This window comes from Ranitomeya imitator, chromosome 10, assembly GCF_032444005.1.
Source record: "Ranitomeya imitator isolate aRanImi1 chromosome 10, aRanImi1.pri, whole genome shotgun sequence".
Taxonomy (NCBI): Eukaryota; Metazoa; Chordata; class Amphibia; order Anura; family Dendrobatidae; genus Ranitomeya; species Ranitomeya imitator.
Genome location: NC_091291.1, coordinates 130,380,457 through 130,396,154, shown reverse-complemented (window position 1 = coordinate 130,396,154; position 15,698 = coordinate 130,380,457). Strand labels below are relative to the sequence as shown.

At 43.0% G+C, this 15,698-nt stretch overlaps 1 protein-coding gene across 1 annotated transcript in view; it reads right to left on the bottom strand.

Annotated features, from left to right (window-relative positions):
- Nucleotides 1-4,667: 4,667 nt before the first annotated feature.
- Nucleotides 4,668-15,698, bottom strand: part of TMPRSS13 (transmembrane serine protease 13) — a 37,156-nt gene continuing 26,125 nt past the window's right edge. The window contains exons 7-13 of the mRNA XM_069741295.1: nt 15,578-15,621; nt 14,419-14,593; nt 12,377-12,543; nt 9,734-9,832; nt 8,033-8,175; nt 6,713-6,865; nt 4,668-5,642 (exon numbers count right to left, since the gene is read on the bottom strand). Of these exons, the coding sequence (XP_069597396.1) occupies nt 5,625-5,642; nt 6,713-6,865; nt 8,033-8,175; nt 9,734-9,832; nt 12,377-12,543; nt 14,419-14,593; nt 15,578-15,621 (799 nt within the window). The 3' untranslated portion in view covers nt 4,668-5,624. The remainder of the gene's footprint in view (nt 5,643-6,712; nt 6,866-8,032; nt 8,176-9,733; nt 9,833-12,376; nt 12,544-14,418; nt 14,594-15,577; nt 15,622-15,698) is intronic.

Here is a 15,698-nt window from a genome sequence, read left to right as displayed (position 1 = left end):
TGTTGGGGCATTATGCTGTATGGGGACACTGTACTGTGGGGGCATTATACTGTCTGGTGGACACTGTACTGTGGGGTAAATATACTGTCTGGGGGACACGGTACCGTGGGGGCATTATACTGTATGGGGACACTACTGTGGGGGCATTATACTGTATGGGGACACTGTAAAGTGGGGTAATTATACTGTATGGGGAACACTTTGGGTCACTATATTTAGGGGGCACTGTGGGGGGATCATATCAGTAGGGGTACAATGGAGCCATAACAATATGTAATGGGCACTGTGGGAGCCATCAATGTGAGTGTGGATAAGCCACAAAGAAACAAAACTGACTAGCAGAATAAAGCAAGTGTGAGATGAGCAAACATTGACTCTAATATTGTCGCAGCTGCCAACCGTCGTGTCTCAGACTCCATACCCAGTGACATTTGTGGCACTCAGTATTTGGCTGCCTTATAACATATTTATCTGAATTTCTGAATACCTGATAATTACAGTACACACAACTGACGCTGGGAACCGATATCAAGGTCAGATTCCACTATAATGAAACCAAAGTCGTAGTATTTACACTGGAGCGACAGAAACAGCGCCTGTACCAGGCATCGAGCAGGTGCCAGGGCTGATATGTAAATGGTGACTGTTGTTTTAACAAAGTTATCAAACATCGATAGTACAACTGAATATAAGAACATTTGTAATATATTTTACCAGAAAAATATACTTCTTTCTCCACTTATGAGCCACTTTGTCTAATCCATCTGCCTCAGTTACTCGTACACTCTGAAATACAAGACAAGAAGGACTGACAGCAAAAACCTCATAAAGTTTATTTAGATTGGTGGAGGAGCAGAGCTGATCTTGCTTTATAGTAAGTATTTTAGCTAAGGTCAGAGTTGGATTCACAGCTACACTGCTCAGTACTGCTGCATAAAGTCTTCCATGCTGCTGTATCTGAACATATGCTACATAGAAACGGGAGAAGAGGAATTACTCTTGTCTGTGTGTGCATTCTAAGCCTCATAAATATTAGACTTGATCTAGTAGCTTAGTGGCAACTGAAAATTAGATATAAAGCCGACAGATGAGAAAATTGTTAAAATGAATTCAGGATACAAGTTATATAATGAGCAGAGATCATTATTCCTCATGTACACACATGGCAGCTTATAGCTGATATCTATGAGTCACTGTACTGCACCCATGATCAAAGAAATTTGGTTGTTCTTCTTGTACCTTTATCAGAAGTGGGGCGTAAGAGATCCCTCATTTCCTTTATTACTCTCCATCACTTACATGTCAAAATATTTTGCTTATATTATTTGTATCTTACAATGAAAACAGAACTAATTAAACCTTTATAGACAGTAGAGAATAGTTATCAGTCGTTGTACAAAAAAGGAGGAGGTGAGCTGTGATATCACCTATTGTGAATGGTGGATTCTGTGTTATCTACTGTATATAGAGGTGTTATCAGTCATTGTACAGGAGGAGGAGGTGAGCTGTGACATCACCTATTGTGAATGGTGGATCCTGTGTTATCTACTGTATATGGAGGTGTTATCATCAGTCATTGTACAGGAGGAGGAGGAGGTGAGCTGTGACATCACCTATTGTGAATGCTGGATTCTGTGTTATCTACTGTATATAGAGGTGTTATCAGTCATTGTACAGGAGGAGGAGGTGAGCTGTGACATCACCTATTGTGAATGGTGGATCCTGTGTTATCTACTGTATATGGAGGTGTTATCATCAGTCATTGTACAGGAGGAGGAGGAGGTGAGCTGTGACATTACCTTTTGTGAGTGGTGGATCCTGTGATATCTACTGTATATAGAGGTGTTATCAGTCATTGTACAGGAGGAGGTGAGCTGTGACATCACCTATTGTAAATGGTGGATCCTGTGCTATCTACTGTATATAGAGGTGTTATCAGTCATTGTACAGGAGGGGGAGGTGAGCTGTGACATCACCTATTGTGAATGGTGGATCCTGTGATATCTACTGTATATAGAGGGGTTATCAGTCATTGTACAGGAGGAGGTGAGCTGTGACATCACCTATTGTAAATGGTGGATCCTGTGCTATCTACTGTATATAGAGGTGTTATCAGTCATTGTACAGGAGGAGGAGGTTAGCTGTGACATCATCTATTGTGAATGGTGGATCCTGTGATATCTACTGTATATAGAGGTGTTATCAGTCATTGTACAGGAGGGGGGGGTGAGCTGTGACATCACCTATTGTGAGTGGTGGATCATGTGTTATTTACTGTATATAGAGGTGTTATCAGTCATTGTATAGGAGGAGGAGGTGAGCTGTGACATCACCTATTGTGAATGGTGGATTCTGTGTTATCTACTGTATATGGAGGTGTTATCAGTCATTATACAGGAGGGGGAGGTGAGCTGTGACATCACCTATTGTGAATGGTGGATCCTGTGATATCTACTGTATATAGAGGGGTTATCAGTCATTGTACAGGAGGGGGAGGTGAGCTGTGACATCACCTATTGTGAGTGGTGGATCCTGTGATATCTACTGTATATAGAAGGTGTTATCAGTCATTGTACAGGAGGGGAGGTGAGCTGTGACATCACCTATTGTGAATGGTGGATCCTGTGATATCTACTGTATATAGAGGGGTTATCAGTCATTGTACAGGAGGAGGTGAGCTGTGACCTCACTTATTGTGAATGGTGGATCCTGTGTTATCTACTGTATATAGAGTTGTTATCAGTCATTGTATAGGAGGAAAAGGTGAGCTGTGACATCACCTATTGTGAATGGTGGATCCTGTGTTAACTACTGTGTATGGAGGTGTTATCAGTCATTGTACAGGAGGAGGAGGTGAGCTGTGACATCACCTATTGTGAATGGTGGATCCTGTGTTATCTACTGTATATAGAGGTGTCATCAGTCATTGTACAGGAGGGGAGGTGAGCTGTGACATCACCTATTGTGAATGGTGGATCCTGTGTTATCTACTGTATATAGAGGTGTTATCAGTCATTGTATAGGAGGAAAAGGTGAGCTGTGACATCACCTATTGTGAATGGTGGATCCTGTGTTATCTACTGTATATAGAGGTGTTATCAGTCATTGTACAAGGAGGAGGAGGACATGGGAGCCAACCTGCAGCCAAAGTTCTGTGGTTGCCATCCGGGGGTCTTTGCAGCAAAGTCCAGTTCTCTTGTATAGGGATAAAAGATTGAAGACGGTTGTGTCCCTGGGACCAGCTGAATGGACCTGCTTCCATTATGTCTGGCCATGGAAGCTGTGTTTGAGATGTGCATAACAGTAAAGCATAGGAGAGAATTATTTTTATCAAGGGCGAAATCAGTAGTGAATATAAAACCCTTAAAAATCATATTTTATTAAGTTTAGCATTGTGAGGACCTCAGATCATAACAGCTTGCTACAGTTCATATATATATATATATATATATATATATATATATATATATATATATACATATGTACCTTACTTGTATAGCAAGTGATCAGGCTGTTAATCTCATGTCTACAACACTTTCTAAGTTAAAATAAATTCCTACGATCAGTAGATGCAGATACAAGCGTAGACTCGCAGACTGGATAAAGATATAATAATGATGACATATCTCACTGTGGAGTCAGATCATTCCCATAAGATTCTTGCAGTCAACAAATGTAGATACAGATATGTAAATACATTATACAAAGATACACTGACATTTTTGCATGCATTCAAATCCTGGCTGTGTCATATTCATTCCTGATCAGTTATCCCAGGTATTATCCCAATTATTGGGACTATACAACCCTATAGTGTCCCCGAGGCTGTCTCTTCCTAGCAGCAGAGGTCGGCACCCTATTGCACGAGGTTTTGGCGCCCTGCTCCACGGTGACTTGCCCTTACTTGCCCTATTATTCCTTTGATGCTAGGGTAAACAACATTCTATTCTAGACGAAGTAATCCTATTCTACAGTAATGAAGCACACCCAATAAAAGATTAAAGACTAATCATTTGGTTGTTCTGTTATGATGTCAGTCTCTACAGCTCATGCCTCAACGTGTTTCTCCATGTGCAGAATCAACAGGTACAAAAAGTAATGACAGACATTAGATGCAGGGTGATGGTGTGCCCATTGTGATACAATCATGTGATAATTGGGATAATACCTGGGATAACTAATCCTGAATGAATATGACACATTATATCTTTGTACAATTTTATATATTTATTATTTATTATGCGTTATTTACAATGCATTTATATATCTGTTTCTATATTTGTTGACTGCAAGAATCTACGGGAATGATCGGACTCCACACTAAGATACGTCATTATATCTGTATCCAATCTGTCAGTCTACGCTTGTATCTGCATCTACTGATTGTTGGAATTTATTTTCCAGAACATCTTTTATGATAGAAAGTCTTGTAGACACAAATAAGTGATGAGATCGGCAGCCTGATCACTTGCTATACAAGTAAGGTACATACATTTATAAGAACTGTAGCAAGCTGTTATGATCTTAGATCCTCACAATGCACTGGGGTTTGGGGTGCAGTTTTATCTAAACTTAATAAAATATGATTTTTAATGGTTTTATGTGCACTACTGATTGTGCATAGCAGCAATTTCATGATAAAACTCTGAGCGAAAAGACGACCAACGCAGAATTGCACCGCCAAGGCATTTATGAAAATACATTTATTACAGATTTCACAAAACATAATTAATTTAATCGTATTTACTATTAATATACAAGATGCAGAAGTTCAAGTAATCTGCACACGATATGGCGAGACGCTGACCACTTTGCAGTCTGTTTAGTAGCAGATGGATTAATAAGAGTCTTATCATTATGAACAATGGCAATAGCTTTCCTCCAAGACTGGTGATATACTACTATCCACATATATATGTATATCCAATATGTGCCAAACCATTGCCAACCCTACTCTTCTTCGCACCAGACCCCCTGAGTTAACTTTTACGTGTTCCAGATCACTCCTTCCCCAACTTCATGCTGCCATATTGCAATTTTCCCTACATTTTCCAGCTTTGCATCCAAGTCTTGTTCTGCAATCTCTTCCAACTCCCATCATCAATACATAGAGAGGTTGTCTGCATTTCAATCCTTTTTTCGTTAGCCCATCACGGATCGATTTCCTGCTAATGATCAGCAAGAAAAAGTGTCACATTTCTTTGCAGTGCCATTTCTGGGGGAAATAAAATATTGCACAGTCCCAGCTGAAATCAACAAGCTCCTTTATAAGGCACGATCTCGGTGGGTCCTCCAAAACGAGAGATGTTCCATCTCAGAATTTTAAAGTTTGGATCTAAACTTTATATTTTTTACTTCTAAGAGGAAAACTAAAATCCTAGACACAAACTATTACATGACTGCAAATCTTTTGGCGTCTCCATTCTGGCTACAGTATGTTCTCTTGCACACTTCCTCGCCTCTGACTTTTGGTTATTTCTTCTTATGGCATTTTGATTCAAAGTATATTGAATGCCACTATGTGTCCATGTCTTATAAATACCCCTCCTCACATTATTCCCCTCTACTGTAGTTCTTCTGTGTCACAGTGAAATGCGTCCTCTTCCTCCACTGCACTTTTAGGGTCACCGATTCCTCGCCATCTGTAAAAAGATGGTTATTGATGATCACAAATTCCTCCAAAACATGATTCCTATTGCTAGTTATTGATGCAGGTGGATAGAAAATTCTACATTTTAAATCACGATCAATAAATAATGAAAACAGTCAGCTGTATCGCTGCAGCAGGTGCATCCAGCACTCGGTCTAAAATCCTCTATACATTATTAGCTCTAACACATAGTAAAAAAATGGAAAAAACTCATTTTGAGCCATATATACATTTTACTTTATGCTATGTTATGCTTTTAGTATTAGTAATTAGTACTGAAGGCTTCCTTCTCTCTTGTAAAGATATTTCTAGATTTGCTGGCTATTAAAATATTTTAATATATTTTAACTTTCTATTATGCTAGTGAAGCATTTCACTAGAAAAGCTAAAAACTGCCACTGACCCTTCCGGTTCCTGTACAGACTAGAAATCCTGACCCGCGCAGTCCCTAGTGGTACCTGCGTGAGCGGAGATAGCCCTAACCACAGCCTAGAAGATGGCAGCTCGGTCCTACACTGCCTGAAAGGCCGTCAAGTGCTTCAAGTTCCTCCTAAAGAACCAGAGGGCAGAGCAGAGTGTGAATTACCAACAAAAGGGAAAGTGTGCTGAAAAAAAAAGAAAGATCCCAGCGTGAGTAAACTAAACCACAAAATATAAAATAAAGTATTAAGTATGTACTGTTAGATAACATGCTGTCTACTTGTCCTAAAAGGAAACAAGATAGGTGCAGAGTATAGAACAGAAACAGCTAAGAGATAAACCCTAGCTGGTATTTCACTGACTGGTTTTAAACAGCAGAATGTCTGACCATCGACATGAAACGATTACCAGCAGGAAATGTCATCAGGGAGAAAGAACATAAAGCCGCACCCGAAAGGTGATAAACCAGACAAACGAATACCTGTGCTAAACAGGCCGCAGTCAGAATAACAAAACCTAAATACGTGGAGAAAAGGTGTGTTTGCTGTGGCTTGGCAGACAGAGAAGACAATGACAAAACACAGGCTCAAGGGTTCGAACCCAGGAGCAGGACACTTTCTTTTTACAAGTGTTGTTTCTTACCTCCATTTTGATATATATCCATTGCAGGATCTCAGTAACACGAGTATACACCCCAGGTTTATTAGGCTGTCCACAACCAGTGCCCCAACTTGTCACCCCAGCCAGGTACCAGCGATCCCCCTGCATACAAACCAGGGGTCCTCCACTGTCCCCCTGAAAACAATTGACAGAAAGTATAGACTCATATACACTGCACAAAATGACTGTATATTTAGATTATATAGCATTATTTACTCTACTCATTATCTGGCCATTATTTTAGTTCACACCATCCTGGAGTATATTTGTTAATGAGTAGGGGCCCGAAAAATAAGCCATATGGGACCAAAAAATAAACACTTTAAGTGTAACACTTTAGTTTGTCACTTTACCTTTTTGGCTTTTGGTTTTCATTGATATTTATTGTGTGAAACTCTTCAAAATGTTTGTGCCAAAATCTACCATTTTGCAAAATAATTGAAAATTTGCAACTGGAGTACATTTGCACAAAATTTAGCAACTTTTTTTTAAAAGTTGCAATTGACAAATTAGTCAAAAACATCTGGAAATTCCAAACCATGCGTTGCGCACAGTGACAACCAAAAAAAGGCAAGACAAAAAGGGGGATATTAGCTCAACACTTCAGGTATTTTCACAACCACATAGTACTTGGGATGGCAGCAGGCCCATCGGCTTATTGAGGCAAAGTATCCGAAAAAAGAAAATTGGCCGCAAAATCCAATGTAAGAGAAAACTTCGGTATTATTTTATTTAATATCCATTAAAATTCAAAGGGCATTGTGGTGATGATACAATGTTATGAATAAGACCTTAATGTCAAAAATGCGTCAAACACTATGTAACGCCACGATGCCCTTTGAATTTTAATGGATGCTAAATTAAAGAATATTTTCCATTCATTCTGGATTTTGTGAACAATTTTCTTTTTTTGGATTAAAAAAAAATGTTGAGCACATAAAATTGACTTAAAAAAAAAGATGCAACTTAAAAGTAGAATGAAAAACAAGAGAAAAACACAAAAAAATGGATTAAAAAAGGTGCAAGTGCAATGATGAATCGGGCTCTTTATTTTGGGCGTATGCAAAAATAATAGTAAAATAGAGAAAAAGAATCAGCAACTTGACATGCCATGATGGGAGAAGAAGTTATGTTCTGTGAGTAGTGAGGGACCATCAGTGCAGTTTGGATGGAGACTATTGGTGATCGATTCCTGGGAATATTAGAGGTGATGGTAGAAGAGGCCACGGCCTGGTGCAGTCTCTATTCGCTCTTTTTGTCATTGCACTTGCACTTCCAAGGTCGTCCGCTTGCAGTACGTACCTGGCAGGAATCTCTTCCCCCTCGGAGGTCGCCTGCACACATCATCCTGCTAGTAATGTCACCATTGTAAACGCTCGTACTGTTACACACAGGAGTGCTGATAATAGACACCTCCGTGTTCATCAGCACCGGGGACGTATCCTCTGCAACCCAGAAAACATGGAGATTACTTGTCATTATCGACCTGCTCTTAAAGTGTCCATACACCTCATATAGTGGCTGAGCAAATAGTTATCTCACCCACTACCTACACACTCGACAAAGGGAAGGACGAGATGACCCATACACATGCACTCCCAACTCGTGAAGGGTCAGGAGACCCCCATACACATGCTTTCCCAACTCGGGGACAGTCAGGAGACCCCCATACACATGCACTCCCAACTCAGGGAGGGTCAGGAGACCCCCATGCACATGCACTCCCAACTCGGGGAGGGTCAGGAGACTCCCATACACATGCATTCCCAACTCAGGGAGGGTCAGGAGACCTCCATACACATGCATTCCCAACTCAGGGAGGGTCAGGAGACCCCCATGCACATGCACTCCCAACTCGGGGAGGGTCAGGAGACTCCCATACACATGCATTCCCAACTCAGGGAGGGTCAGGAGACCCCCATGCACATGCACTACCAACTTGAGGATGGTCAGGAGACCCCCATACACATGCACTCCCAACTCGGGGAGGGTCAGGAGACTCCCATGCACATGCATTCCCAACTCAGGGAGGGTCAGGAGACCCCCATGCACATGCACTACCAACTTGAGGATGGTCAGGAGACCCCCATACACATGCACTCCCAACTCAGGGAGGGTCAGGAGACCTCCATACACATGCAATCCCAAATCAGAGAGGGTTGGGAGACCCCATACACATGCACTACCAACTTCAGGATGGTCAGGAGACTCCATACAAATGCCTTCCCAACTCAGGGAGGGTCAGGAGACCCCCATACACATGCACTCCCAACTTGAGGATGGTCAGGAGACCCCCATACACATGCACTCCCAACTCGAGGATTGTCGGGAGTCTCCCATACATATGCATTTCTAACTCGGCGAGGGTCAGGAGACCCCATACACATGCACTCCCAACTTGAGGATGGTCAGTAGACCCCATACGCATGCACTCTCAATCAGGGAGGATTGGGAAGCCCCCATAAACATGCAGTCTCAATCAGGGAGGATTGGGAAGCCCCCATAAACATGCAGTCTCAATCAGGGAGGATTGGGAAGCCCCAATACACATGCACTTCTTTCAATTCAGGGAGTGTCAGGAGATCCCATACACTTGCATTTCCCACTTGAGGAGGGTCGGGAGTATCCACACACATGCAATCTCAACTCGGAGAGGGTCGGGAGGCCACATACACTTTCATTTTTAATTTGGGGAACATTGGGAAGCTCACTTACCCATGCACCCTGAATTCAGGAAGGGTCGGGAGACCCTATACACATGCAATCTCGACTTGGGGAGAGTCAGGAATGACTCCCGCACAATCCTCCACACGCTATAATGACCCCCATAGCACTCCATATAGTATAATGCCTCTGCATACATATGATACAGGTGGAGACATGCGGTTAGAATGAGCATAAGAATAGTGTGGTGGTCTATCTAGTCCTTCCCACATGCACAAGCGCCCTCGGTTTATGAAAGATGTCTGACCACTTGTGCCACTGTTATCTTATGTTACTTACTCGAAGAGGCGACAGTTTTTCCAAAGCCGCTAATCCAGCATCGGGTGTTGGGGTTAAACATCTGCCGGCTCATTGGAAGGCAGGCGGGCTGAACCACAGCTAGAAGACAGATCAAGAGGAAATCAAATTATTTTTAATAAATGATTCTGCAAACTTTTAAAAGTTTAGGCTCAGAATTTGCACAAGAAACTTATTATTAAAGATGCAGCAGAAACAGGGGCGTACATAGAAATTATGGGGCACCATAGCAAAAGTCCTAATTGGGCCCAATCAAGGAAAAAATATTCGGCGGGGGCACAGAAGAGCATATACTACAATTTTGCAACCCCTAGAAAGTAATTTTGCCCTTATAGAAGCCACTTAGTGTTACCACACATTATAATGCCCCCCACTAGCACTCCAAACAGTATAATGGACACATAGCCCTCTGGACAGTAAAAAAGTCCCCACACAACCCTCCACACAGTATATTGCTACCTGCACAACCCTCCACACAGTATAATAACCCCCATAGCACTCCAAATAGCATGATGGCCCCCACATAACCCTCCAAATAGTATGATGACCCCACAAATAGCCCTCCCCATAGTATGATAGCCCTAAAAATAGCATGGTAGCCCCCAAATAGCCCTCCAAATAGTATGATGGCCCCACAAATAGCCCTCCACATAGTATGATAGCCTCACAAATAGTATGATGGCCCCACAAATAGCCCTCCATTTAGTATGATGGCCCCACAAATAGCCCTCCACATAGAATGACGGATCCACAAATAGCCCTCCCCATAGTATGATGGCCCCAAAAATAACCCACCACATAGTATGATGGCCCCACAAATAGCCCACCACATAATATGATGGCCCCACAATTGCCCACCACATAGTATGATGGCCCCACAAATAGCCAAACCACATAGTATGATGACCCCACAAATAGCCAAACCACATAGTATGATGGCCCCACAAATAGTCCTCCACATAGTATGATGGCACCACAAATCGTCCTCCACATAGTATGATGTCCCCACAAATAGCCCACCACATAGTATGATTGCCCCACAAATAGTCCACCACATAGTATGATGGCCACATAAATAACCCATCACATACTATAATGGCCCCACAAATCGTCCTCCACATAGTATGATGTCCCCACAAATAGCCCACCACATAGTATGATTGCCCCACAAATAGTCCACCACATAGTATGATGGCCACATAAATAGCCCATCACATACTATAATGGCCCCACAAATCGTCCTCCACATAGTATGATGTCCCCACAAATAGCCCACCACATATTATGATGGCCCCACAAATAGTCCTCCACATAGTATGATGGCCCCACAAGTAGCCCACCACATAGCATGGTGGCCCCACAAATAGCTCACTACATAGTATGATGGCTGCATAAATAGCCCACCATATAGTATGATGGCCCCAAAAATTGCACAGAAACATAGTATGATGGCCCCACAAATAGCCCACCACATAGTATGATGGCCCCACAAATAGCCCACTACATAGTATGATGGCTGCATAAATAGCCCACCATATAGTATGATGGCCCCACAAACTGCACAGAAATATAGTATGATGGCCCCACAAATAGCCCAACATAGTATGATGGTCCCACAAATAGCCCACCACATAATATGATGGCCCCACAAATTACCCACCACATAGTATGATGGCCCCACAAATAGCCAAACCACATAGTATGATGGCCCCACAAATAGCCAAACCACATAGTATGATGGCTCCACAAATAGTCCTCCACATAGTATGATGGGCCCACAAATAGTCCTCCACATAGTATGATTGCCCCACAAATAGTCCTCCACATAGTATGATGGCCCCACAGATAGTCCACCACATAGTATGATGGCCCCACAAATAGTCCTCCACATAGTATGATGGCCCCACAAATAGTCCTCCACATATTATGATGGCCCCACAGATAGTCCTCCACATAGTATGATGGCCCCACAAATAGCCCACCACATAGTATGATGGCCCCACAAACAGCCCACCACATATTATGATGGCCCCACAAACAGCCCACCACATAGTATGATGGCCCCACAAACAGTCCACCACATAGTATGATGGCCACATAAATAGAAACAATCTAAAACACTCACTTCTCTCCGTTCCCCCGCTGCTGGGGTCTCTGCAGCCTGTGGTCTGGGTCTGCACTGCTCAGTAAAATGATGTAATGACACCTTTGTGCCCATTGTGCTGAGACATCACACACACAGGGAGAATGACGGAGGAGGTATACTCAGCAGATGGCTCCCTCCTCCATCACTAATTTCATCTGTATCTGCACCCAGGATGTGGATACAGTTGAAAGTCAAGCGGAGGGGGCAGGAGCTGGCGCTGGCACGGGGCGCCCCAGACTCTCGGGCCCTGTAGCGGCCTCATGATCTGCCGTTATCAGCGGTACCCCACTGGGAAGAAATCCATAAATGAAACTCAGATTTCTGCAGCGGATTAGCACATGCACAGTGTAGAGAAATTTGCTCCATCCAATAATAATAACCATCATTATCCCGAGCAGATATTTTCCGGAGTGTGCCGACGGAGCAAAAATAATAAAAGAATTCAATGACTGAAACACAAATATCTATTTTTCTTTTACCTGTGAAAGTCAACGGGTTACTTAATTTCAGCAAGACCACATCAAAGTCATCCGTGCGGTCGTTATAGTTCTCGTGCCTAATCACAGCCGCGATAGATGACACGATGCCAGACTCGGCCAGATTGACCATGCCGGTCACTATCCTCCAGTAATGAAGGGGATCTTTACTGTTGGGAGAAATCGGATGTGTTCAATCAATGAAGTTATGCAACAGTCTTAAAAGAAAAGAAAAAAATAAAGTGTGTACATAGCCTCTACAAAGAAGAAAAAGAATATTGCCCCTTTAAAGATCCTTGCCAATTGACCGATGGCTCATTCAGACGTTGGTGCAAATTCATCTGAAAATGGACCACAATGTATGGACTGGCCGAGGCTCTTCCGACCCAAGCATGGTAGCCTTATAGAAATATACGAAGCTGTCATGCAACCCACGGCCAGTCGGACCGCTGACCAAATGTCTGAATGAGCCCTATGGCTGTAAGAAAAACTTAAAAGAAGGAAAGAACATGATCTTTAGTGCCACCTGACGGAGGTAACAATCCTAGAAGTCAATATTGACCCTATGAAAAGCTTTGCCACATGACTTTACTCCAAAATGAAAAGATCTCCAATTGCAGACATCTGTTTCAGCATTCTTGCTACTAAATGTGAAATGTAAAAGACTGGTTGGCTGGGTGAAGGGCCTTTGACAAAGCTGTGGGAGATAACTTTCTCCTTGTTAAGAGCACCAGGTCTGCATAGGAAGACCTATAGGACAAGACAAGATGCCACTTTGCACTGATGAGAGTTACAAATCCCAAAACAGCTGTCTGCACATGGGTGTCTTTTCCTTTTGGAGAAGATTCTGGTTTGGCTTTTGTCCTAAGTTATGTGTCAAGGATCTTTATAGGGTCAATATCGACTTCTAGCAGTGCTGCCAATACTTGATACTCTATTATGTTCCTATTTTTCATCCAGGTATAACACGATAACAATAAACTTTTTCTAAAAGAGACATAGGGTAACGCATGAGGTTGGCCTTCCTTCCATATCATGCTTTGGACATAGATCCCTAAGGGGCCATTACTTTGGGTCATTGGACCCACGATCACCACCTAAGGGAGGCTCTTGATCACAACCTAAAGGAGGCTCTTGATTACAACCTAAAGGAAGCTCTCAATCACAACCTAAAGGAGGCTCTTGATCACCAACTAAAGGAGGCTCTCAATCACCACTTAAAGGAGGCTCTCAATCACCACCTATAGGAGGGTGTCAATCACCACCTAAAGGAGGATTTCAAACACCCCCTAAAGAAAGCTTTTAATCAACAACTAAAAGAGGCTCTCAATCTCCACCTAAAGGAGGCTCTCAATCACCACTAAAGGCGTCTCTTGACCACAACCTAAAGGAGACTCTTGATTACACCTAAGGGAGACTCTCGATCACAACCTAAAAGAGGCTCTCAATCACCACTTAAAGGAGGCTCTCGATCACCACTTAAAGGAGGCTCTCAATCACCACCTATAGGAGGCTCTCAATCACCACCTAAGGGAGGCTCTCAATCACCACCTAAGGGAGGCTCTCAATCACCACCTAAAGGAGGCTCTCGATCACCACTTAAAGGAGGCTCTCAATCACCACCTATAGGAGGGTCTCAATCACCACCTAAGGGAGGCTCTCAATCACCACCTAAGGGAGGCTCTCAATCACCACCTAAAGGAGGCTCTCGATCACCACCTAAGGGAGGCTCTCAATCACCACCTAAAGGAGGCTCTCGATCACCACCTAAAGGAGGCTCTCGATCACCACCTAAAAAATTCTCTTGATCACAACCTAAAGGAGGCTCTCAGTCTCCAACTGAACCCTTGAAAACCTAAAGGCAAGCACATCCAAAAAATGTCCTGTGCCTAATAACACAGTACTCCAAAGATTGATAGGATGTAGACCCCAAAAGGAGATTGGTTCTAACTGAGACACTTGTAAGTGTGTTGTATGTACATCACAAACCCTTCCTGTAGTACATATTCATAGGATTGAATCCAAACCATCCATCCTCTATTTACCCAGTGAAGCAGTGAGCTGCAGACAGCACATACTGGTTGTTCATGATTGTCCCTCCACATACATGCTCATATTGTCTCTCTGTGCGGATCTGCAAGCTCGCTTGCCAAGGCCAGTCACCAAGGTTGGCCTCGGTACCGCCGATGATCCTGCTGCTCCTCTTCTGCTGCCCACAGTCTGTAGAGTAAATAATTCATTGTTAAATGAAGAAATGAGACAAACCCTCCAAGAATAACGAATCAATAACCCGCCGACCTGTGCATCTTCTGCTTTTTAAATGGGAACCTGTTAGCAGGTTTTTAAGACCCAAACTGTTGTCTATGAGAAGTTGCTGTGATGTTGATTAAATCCATACTTTATTTTTAGTTTTTGAGAGATTCATTGGCAATTTTTTATGCAAATGAGCCATAAATAGATCGGGATTGGCACTGCACTTACAGCTCTCCAACCTCTTTCCTTCTTTCCCTGACCACTGCCGGCCTCCTGTCAGTGACTGACCAGTCACTCTTGTGTCCCCTGCCCGAGATCTGGCACATCTTTCCCTGGAGGCTTGCGTGAGCAGTAAGGTCCTGATTATTGATGAGCGAGCATGCTCGGATGATATCAGAGTAGCTTGTAAAGCTTGTATATTATGTTCGAGTCTGCGCGGCTGCATGATTTGCGGCTGTTAGACATGGATTGCCTGTTTGGTAGGGAATCCCTGCGAGTGTTGAGCCACAAATCATGCAGCCACGTGGACTCGAACATAATATACGAGCACACCCAAGATACTCGGGTAACACCCGAGCATGCTCGCTCATCAATAGTCCTGATAATGTTTTGAGAGCCTGACTATCGTTTCGCGCATGCGCCGCCCAAGAGAATAATGGCAAAAGTGACCTATCAGAGGAGGCAGGTGGCGAGTAGGAAAACGGGCAGTGCGGCCGGAGAGGAGCGTCACCGTCTCTAGCGGCACAGCCACGCCTGAGGTCATGTAAGCTTTCTCGCTCTGAATCAATTCTCTGTTTTTTGGGGGTGAAATTGCAGTGGACATTTTTTCAATGAATTTCCAAAAATTTGCCACTAATTTAATTAGCATCAATTCGATTTTCTCATCTCTAGCAAATATTTACAGGGCTAGATTAAGAAGCGTATGTAGCTACAGCAAACTGTGCCGCTTACCTGAGCATCTCACCGACAGATACTGGCCGCCCGAACAATATTGACTGAGATAATAAGAAAGGGCAAAAATAAGTAGTTGTGCAATGAATTGCAACTAAAAATTCAATTAGGAATATTCATA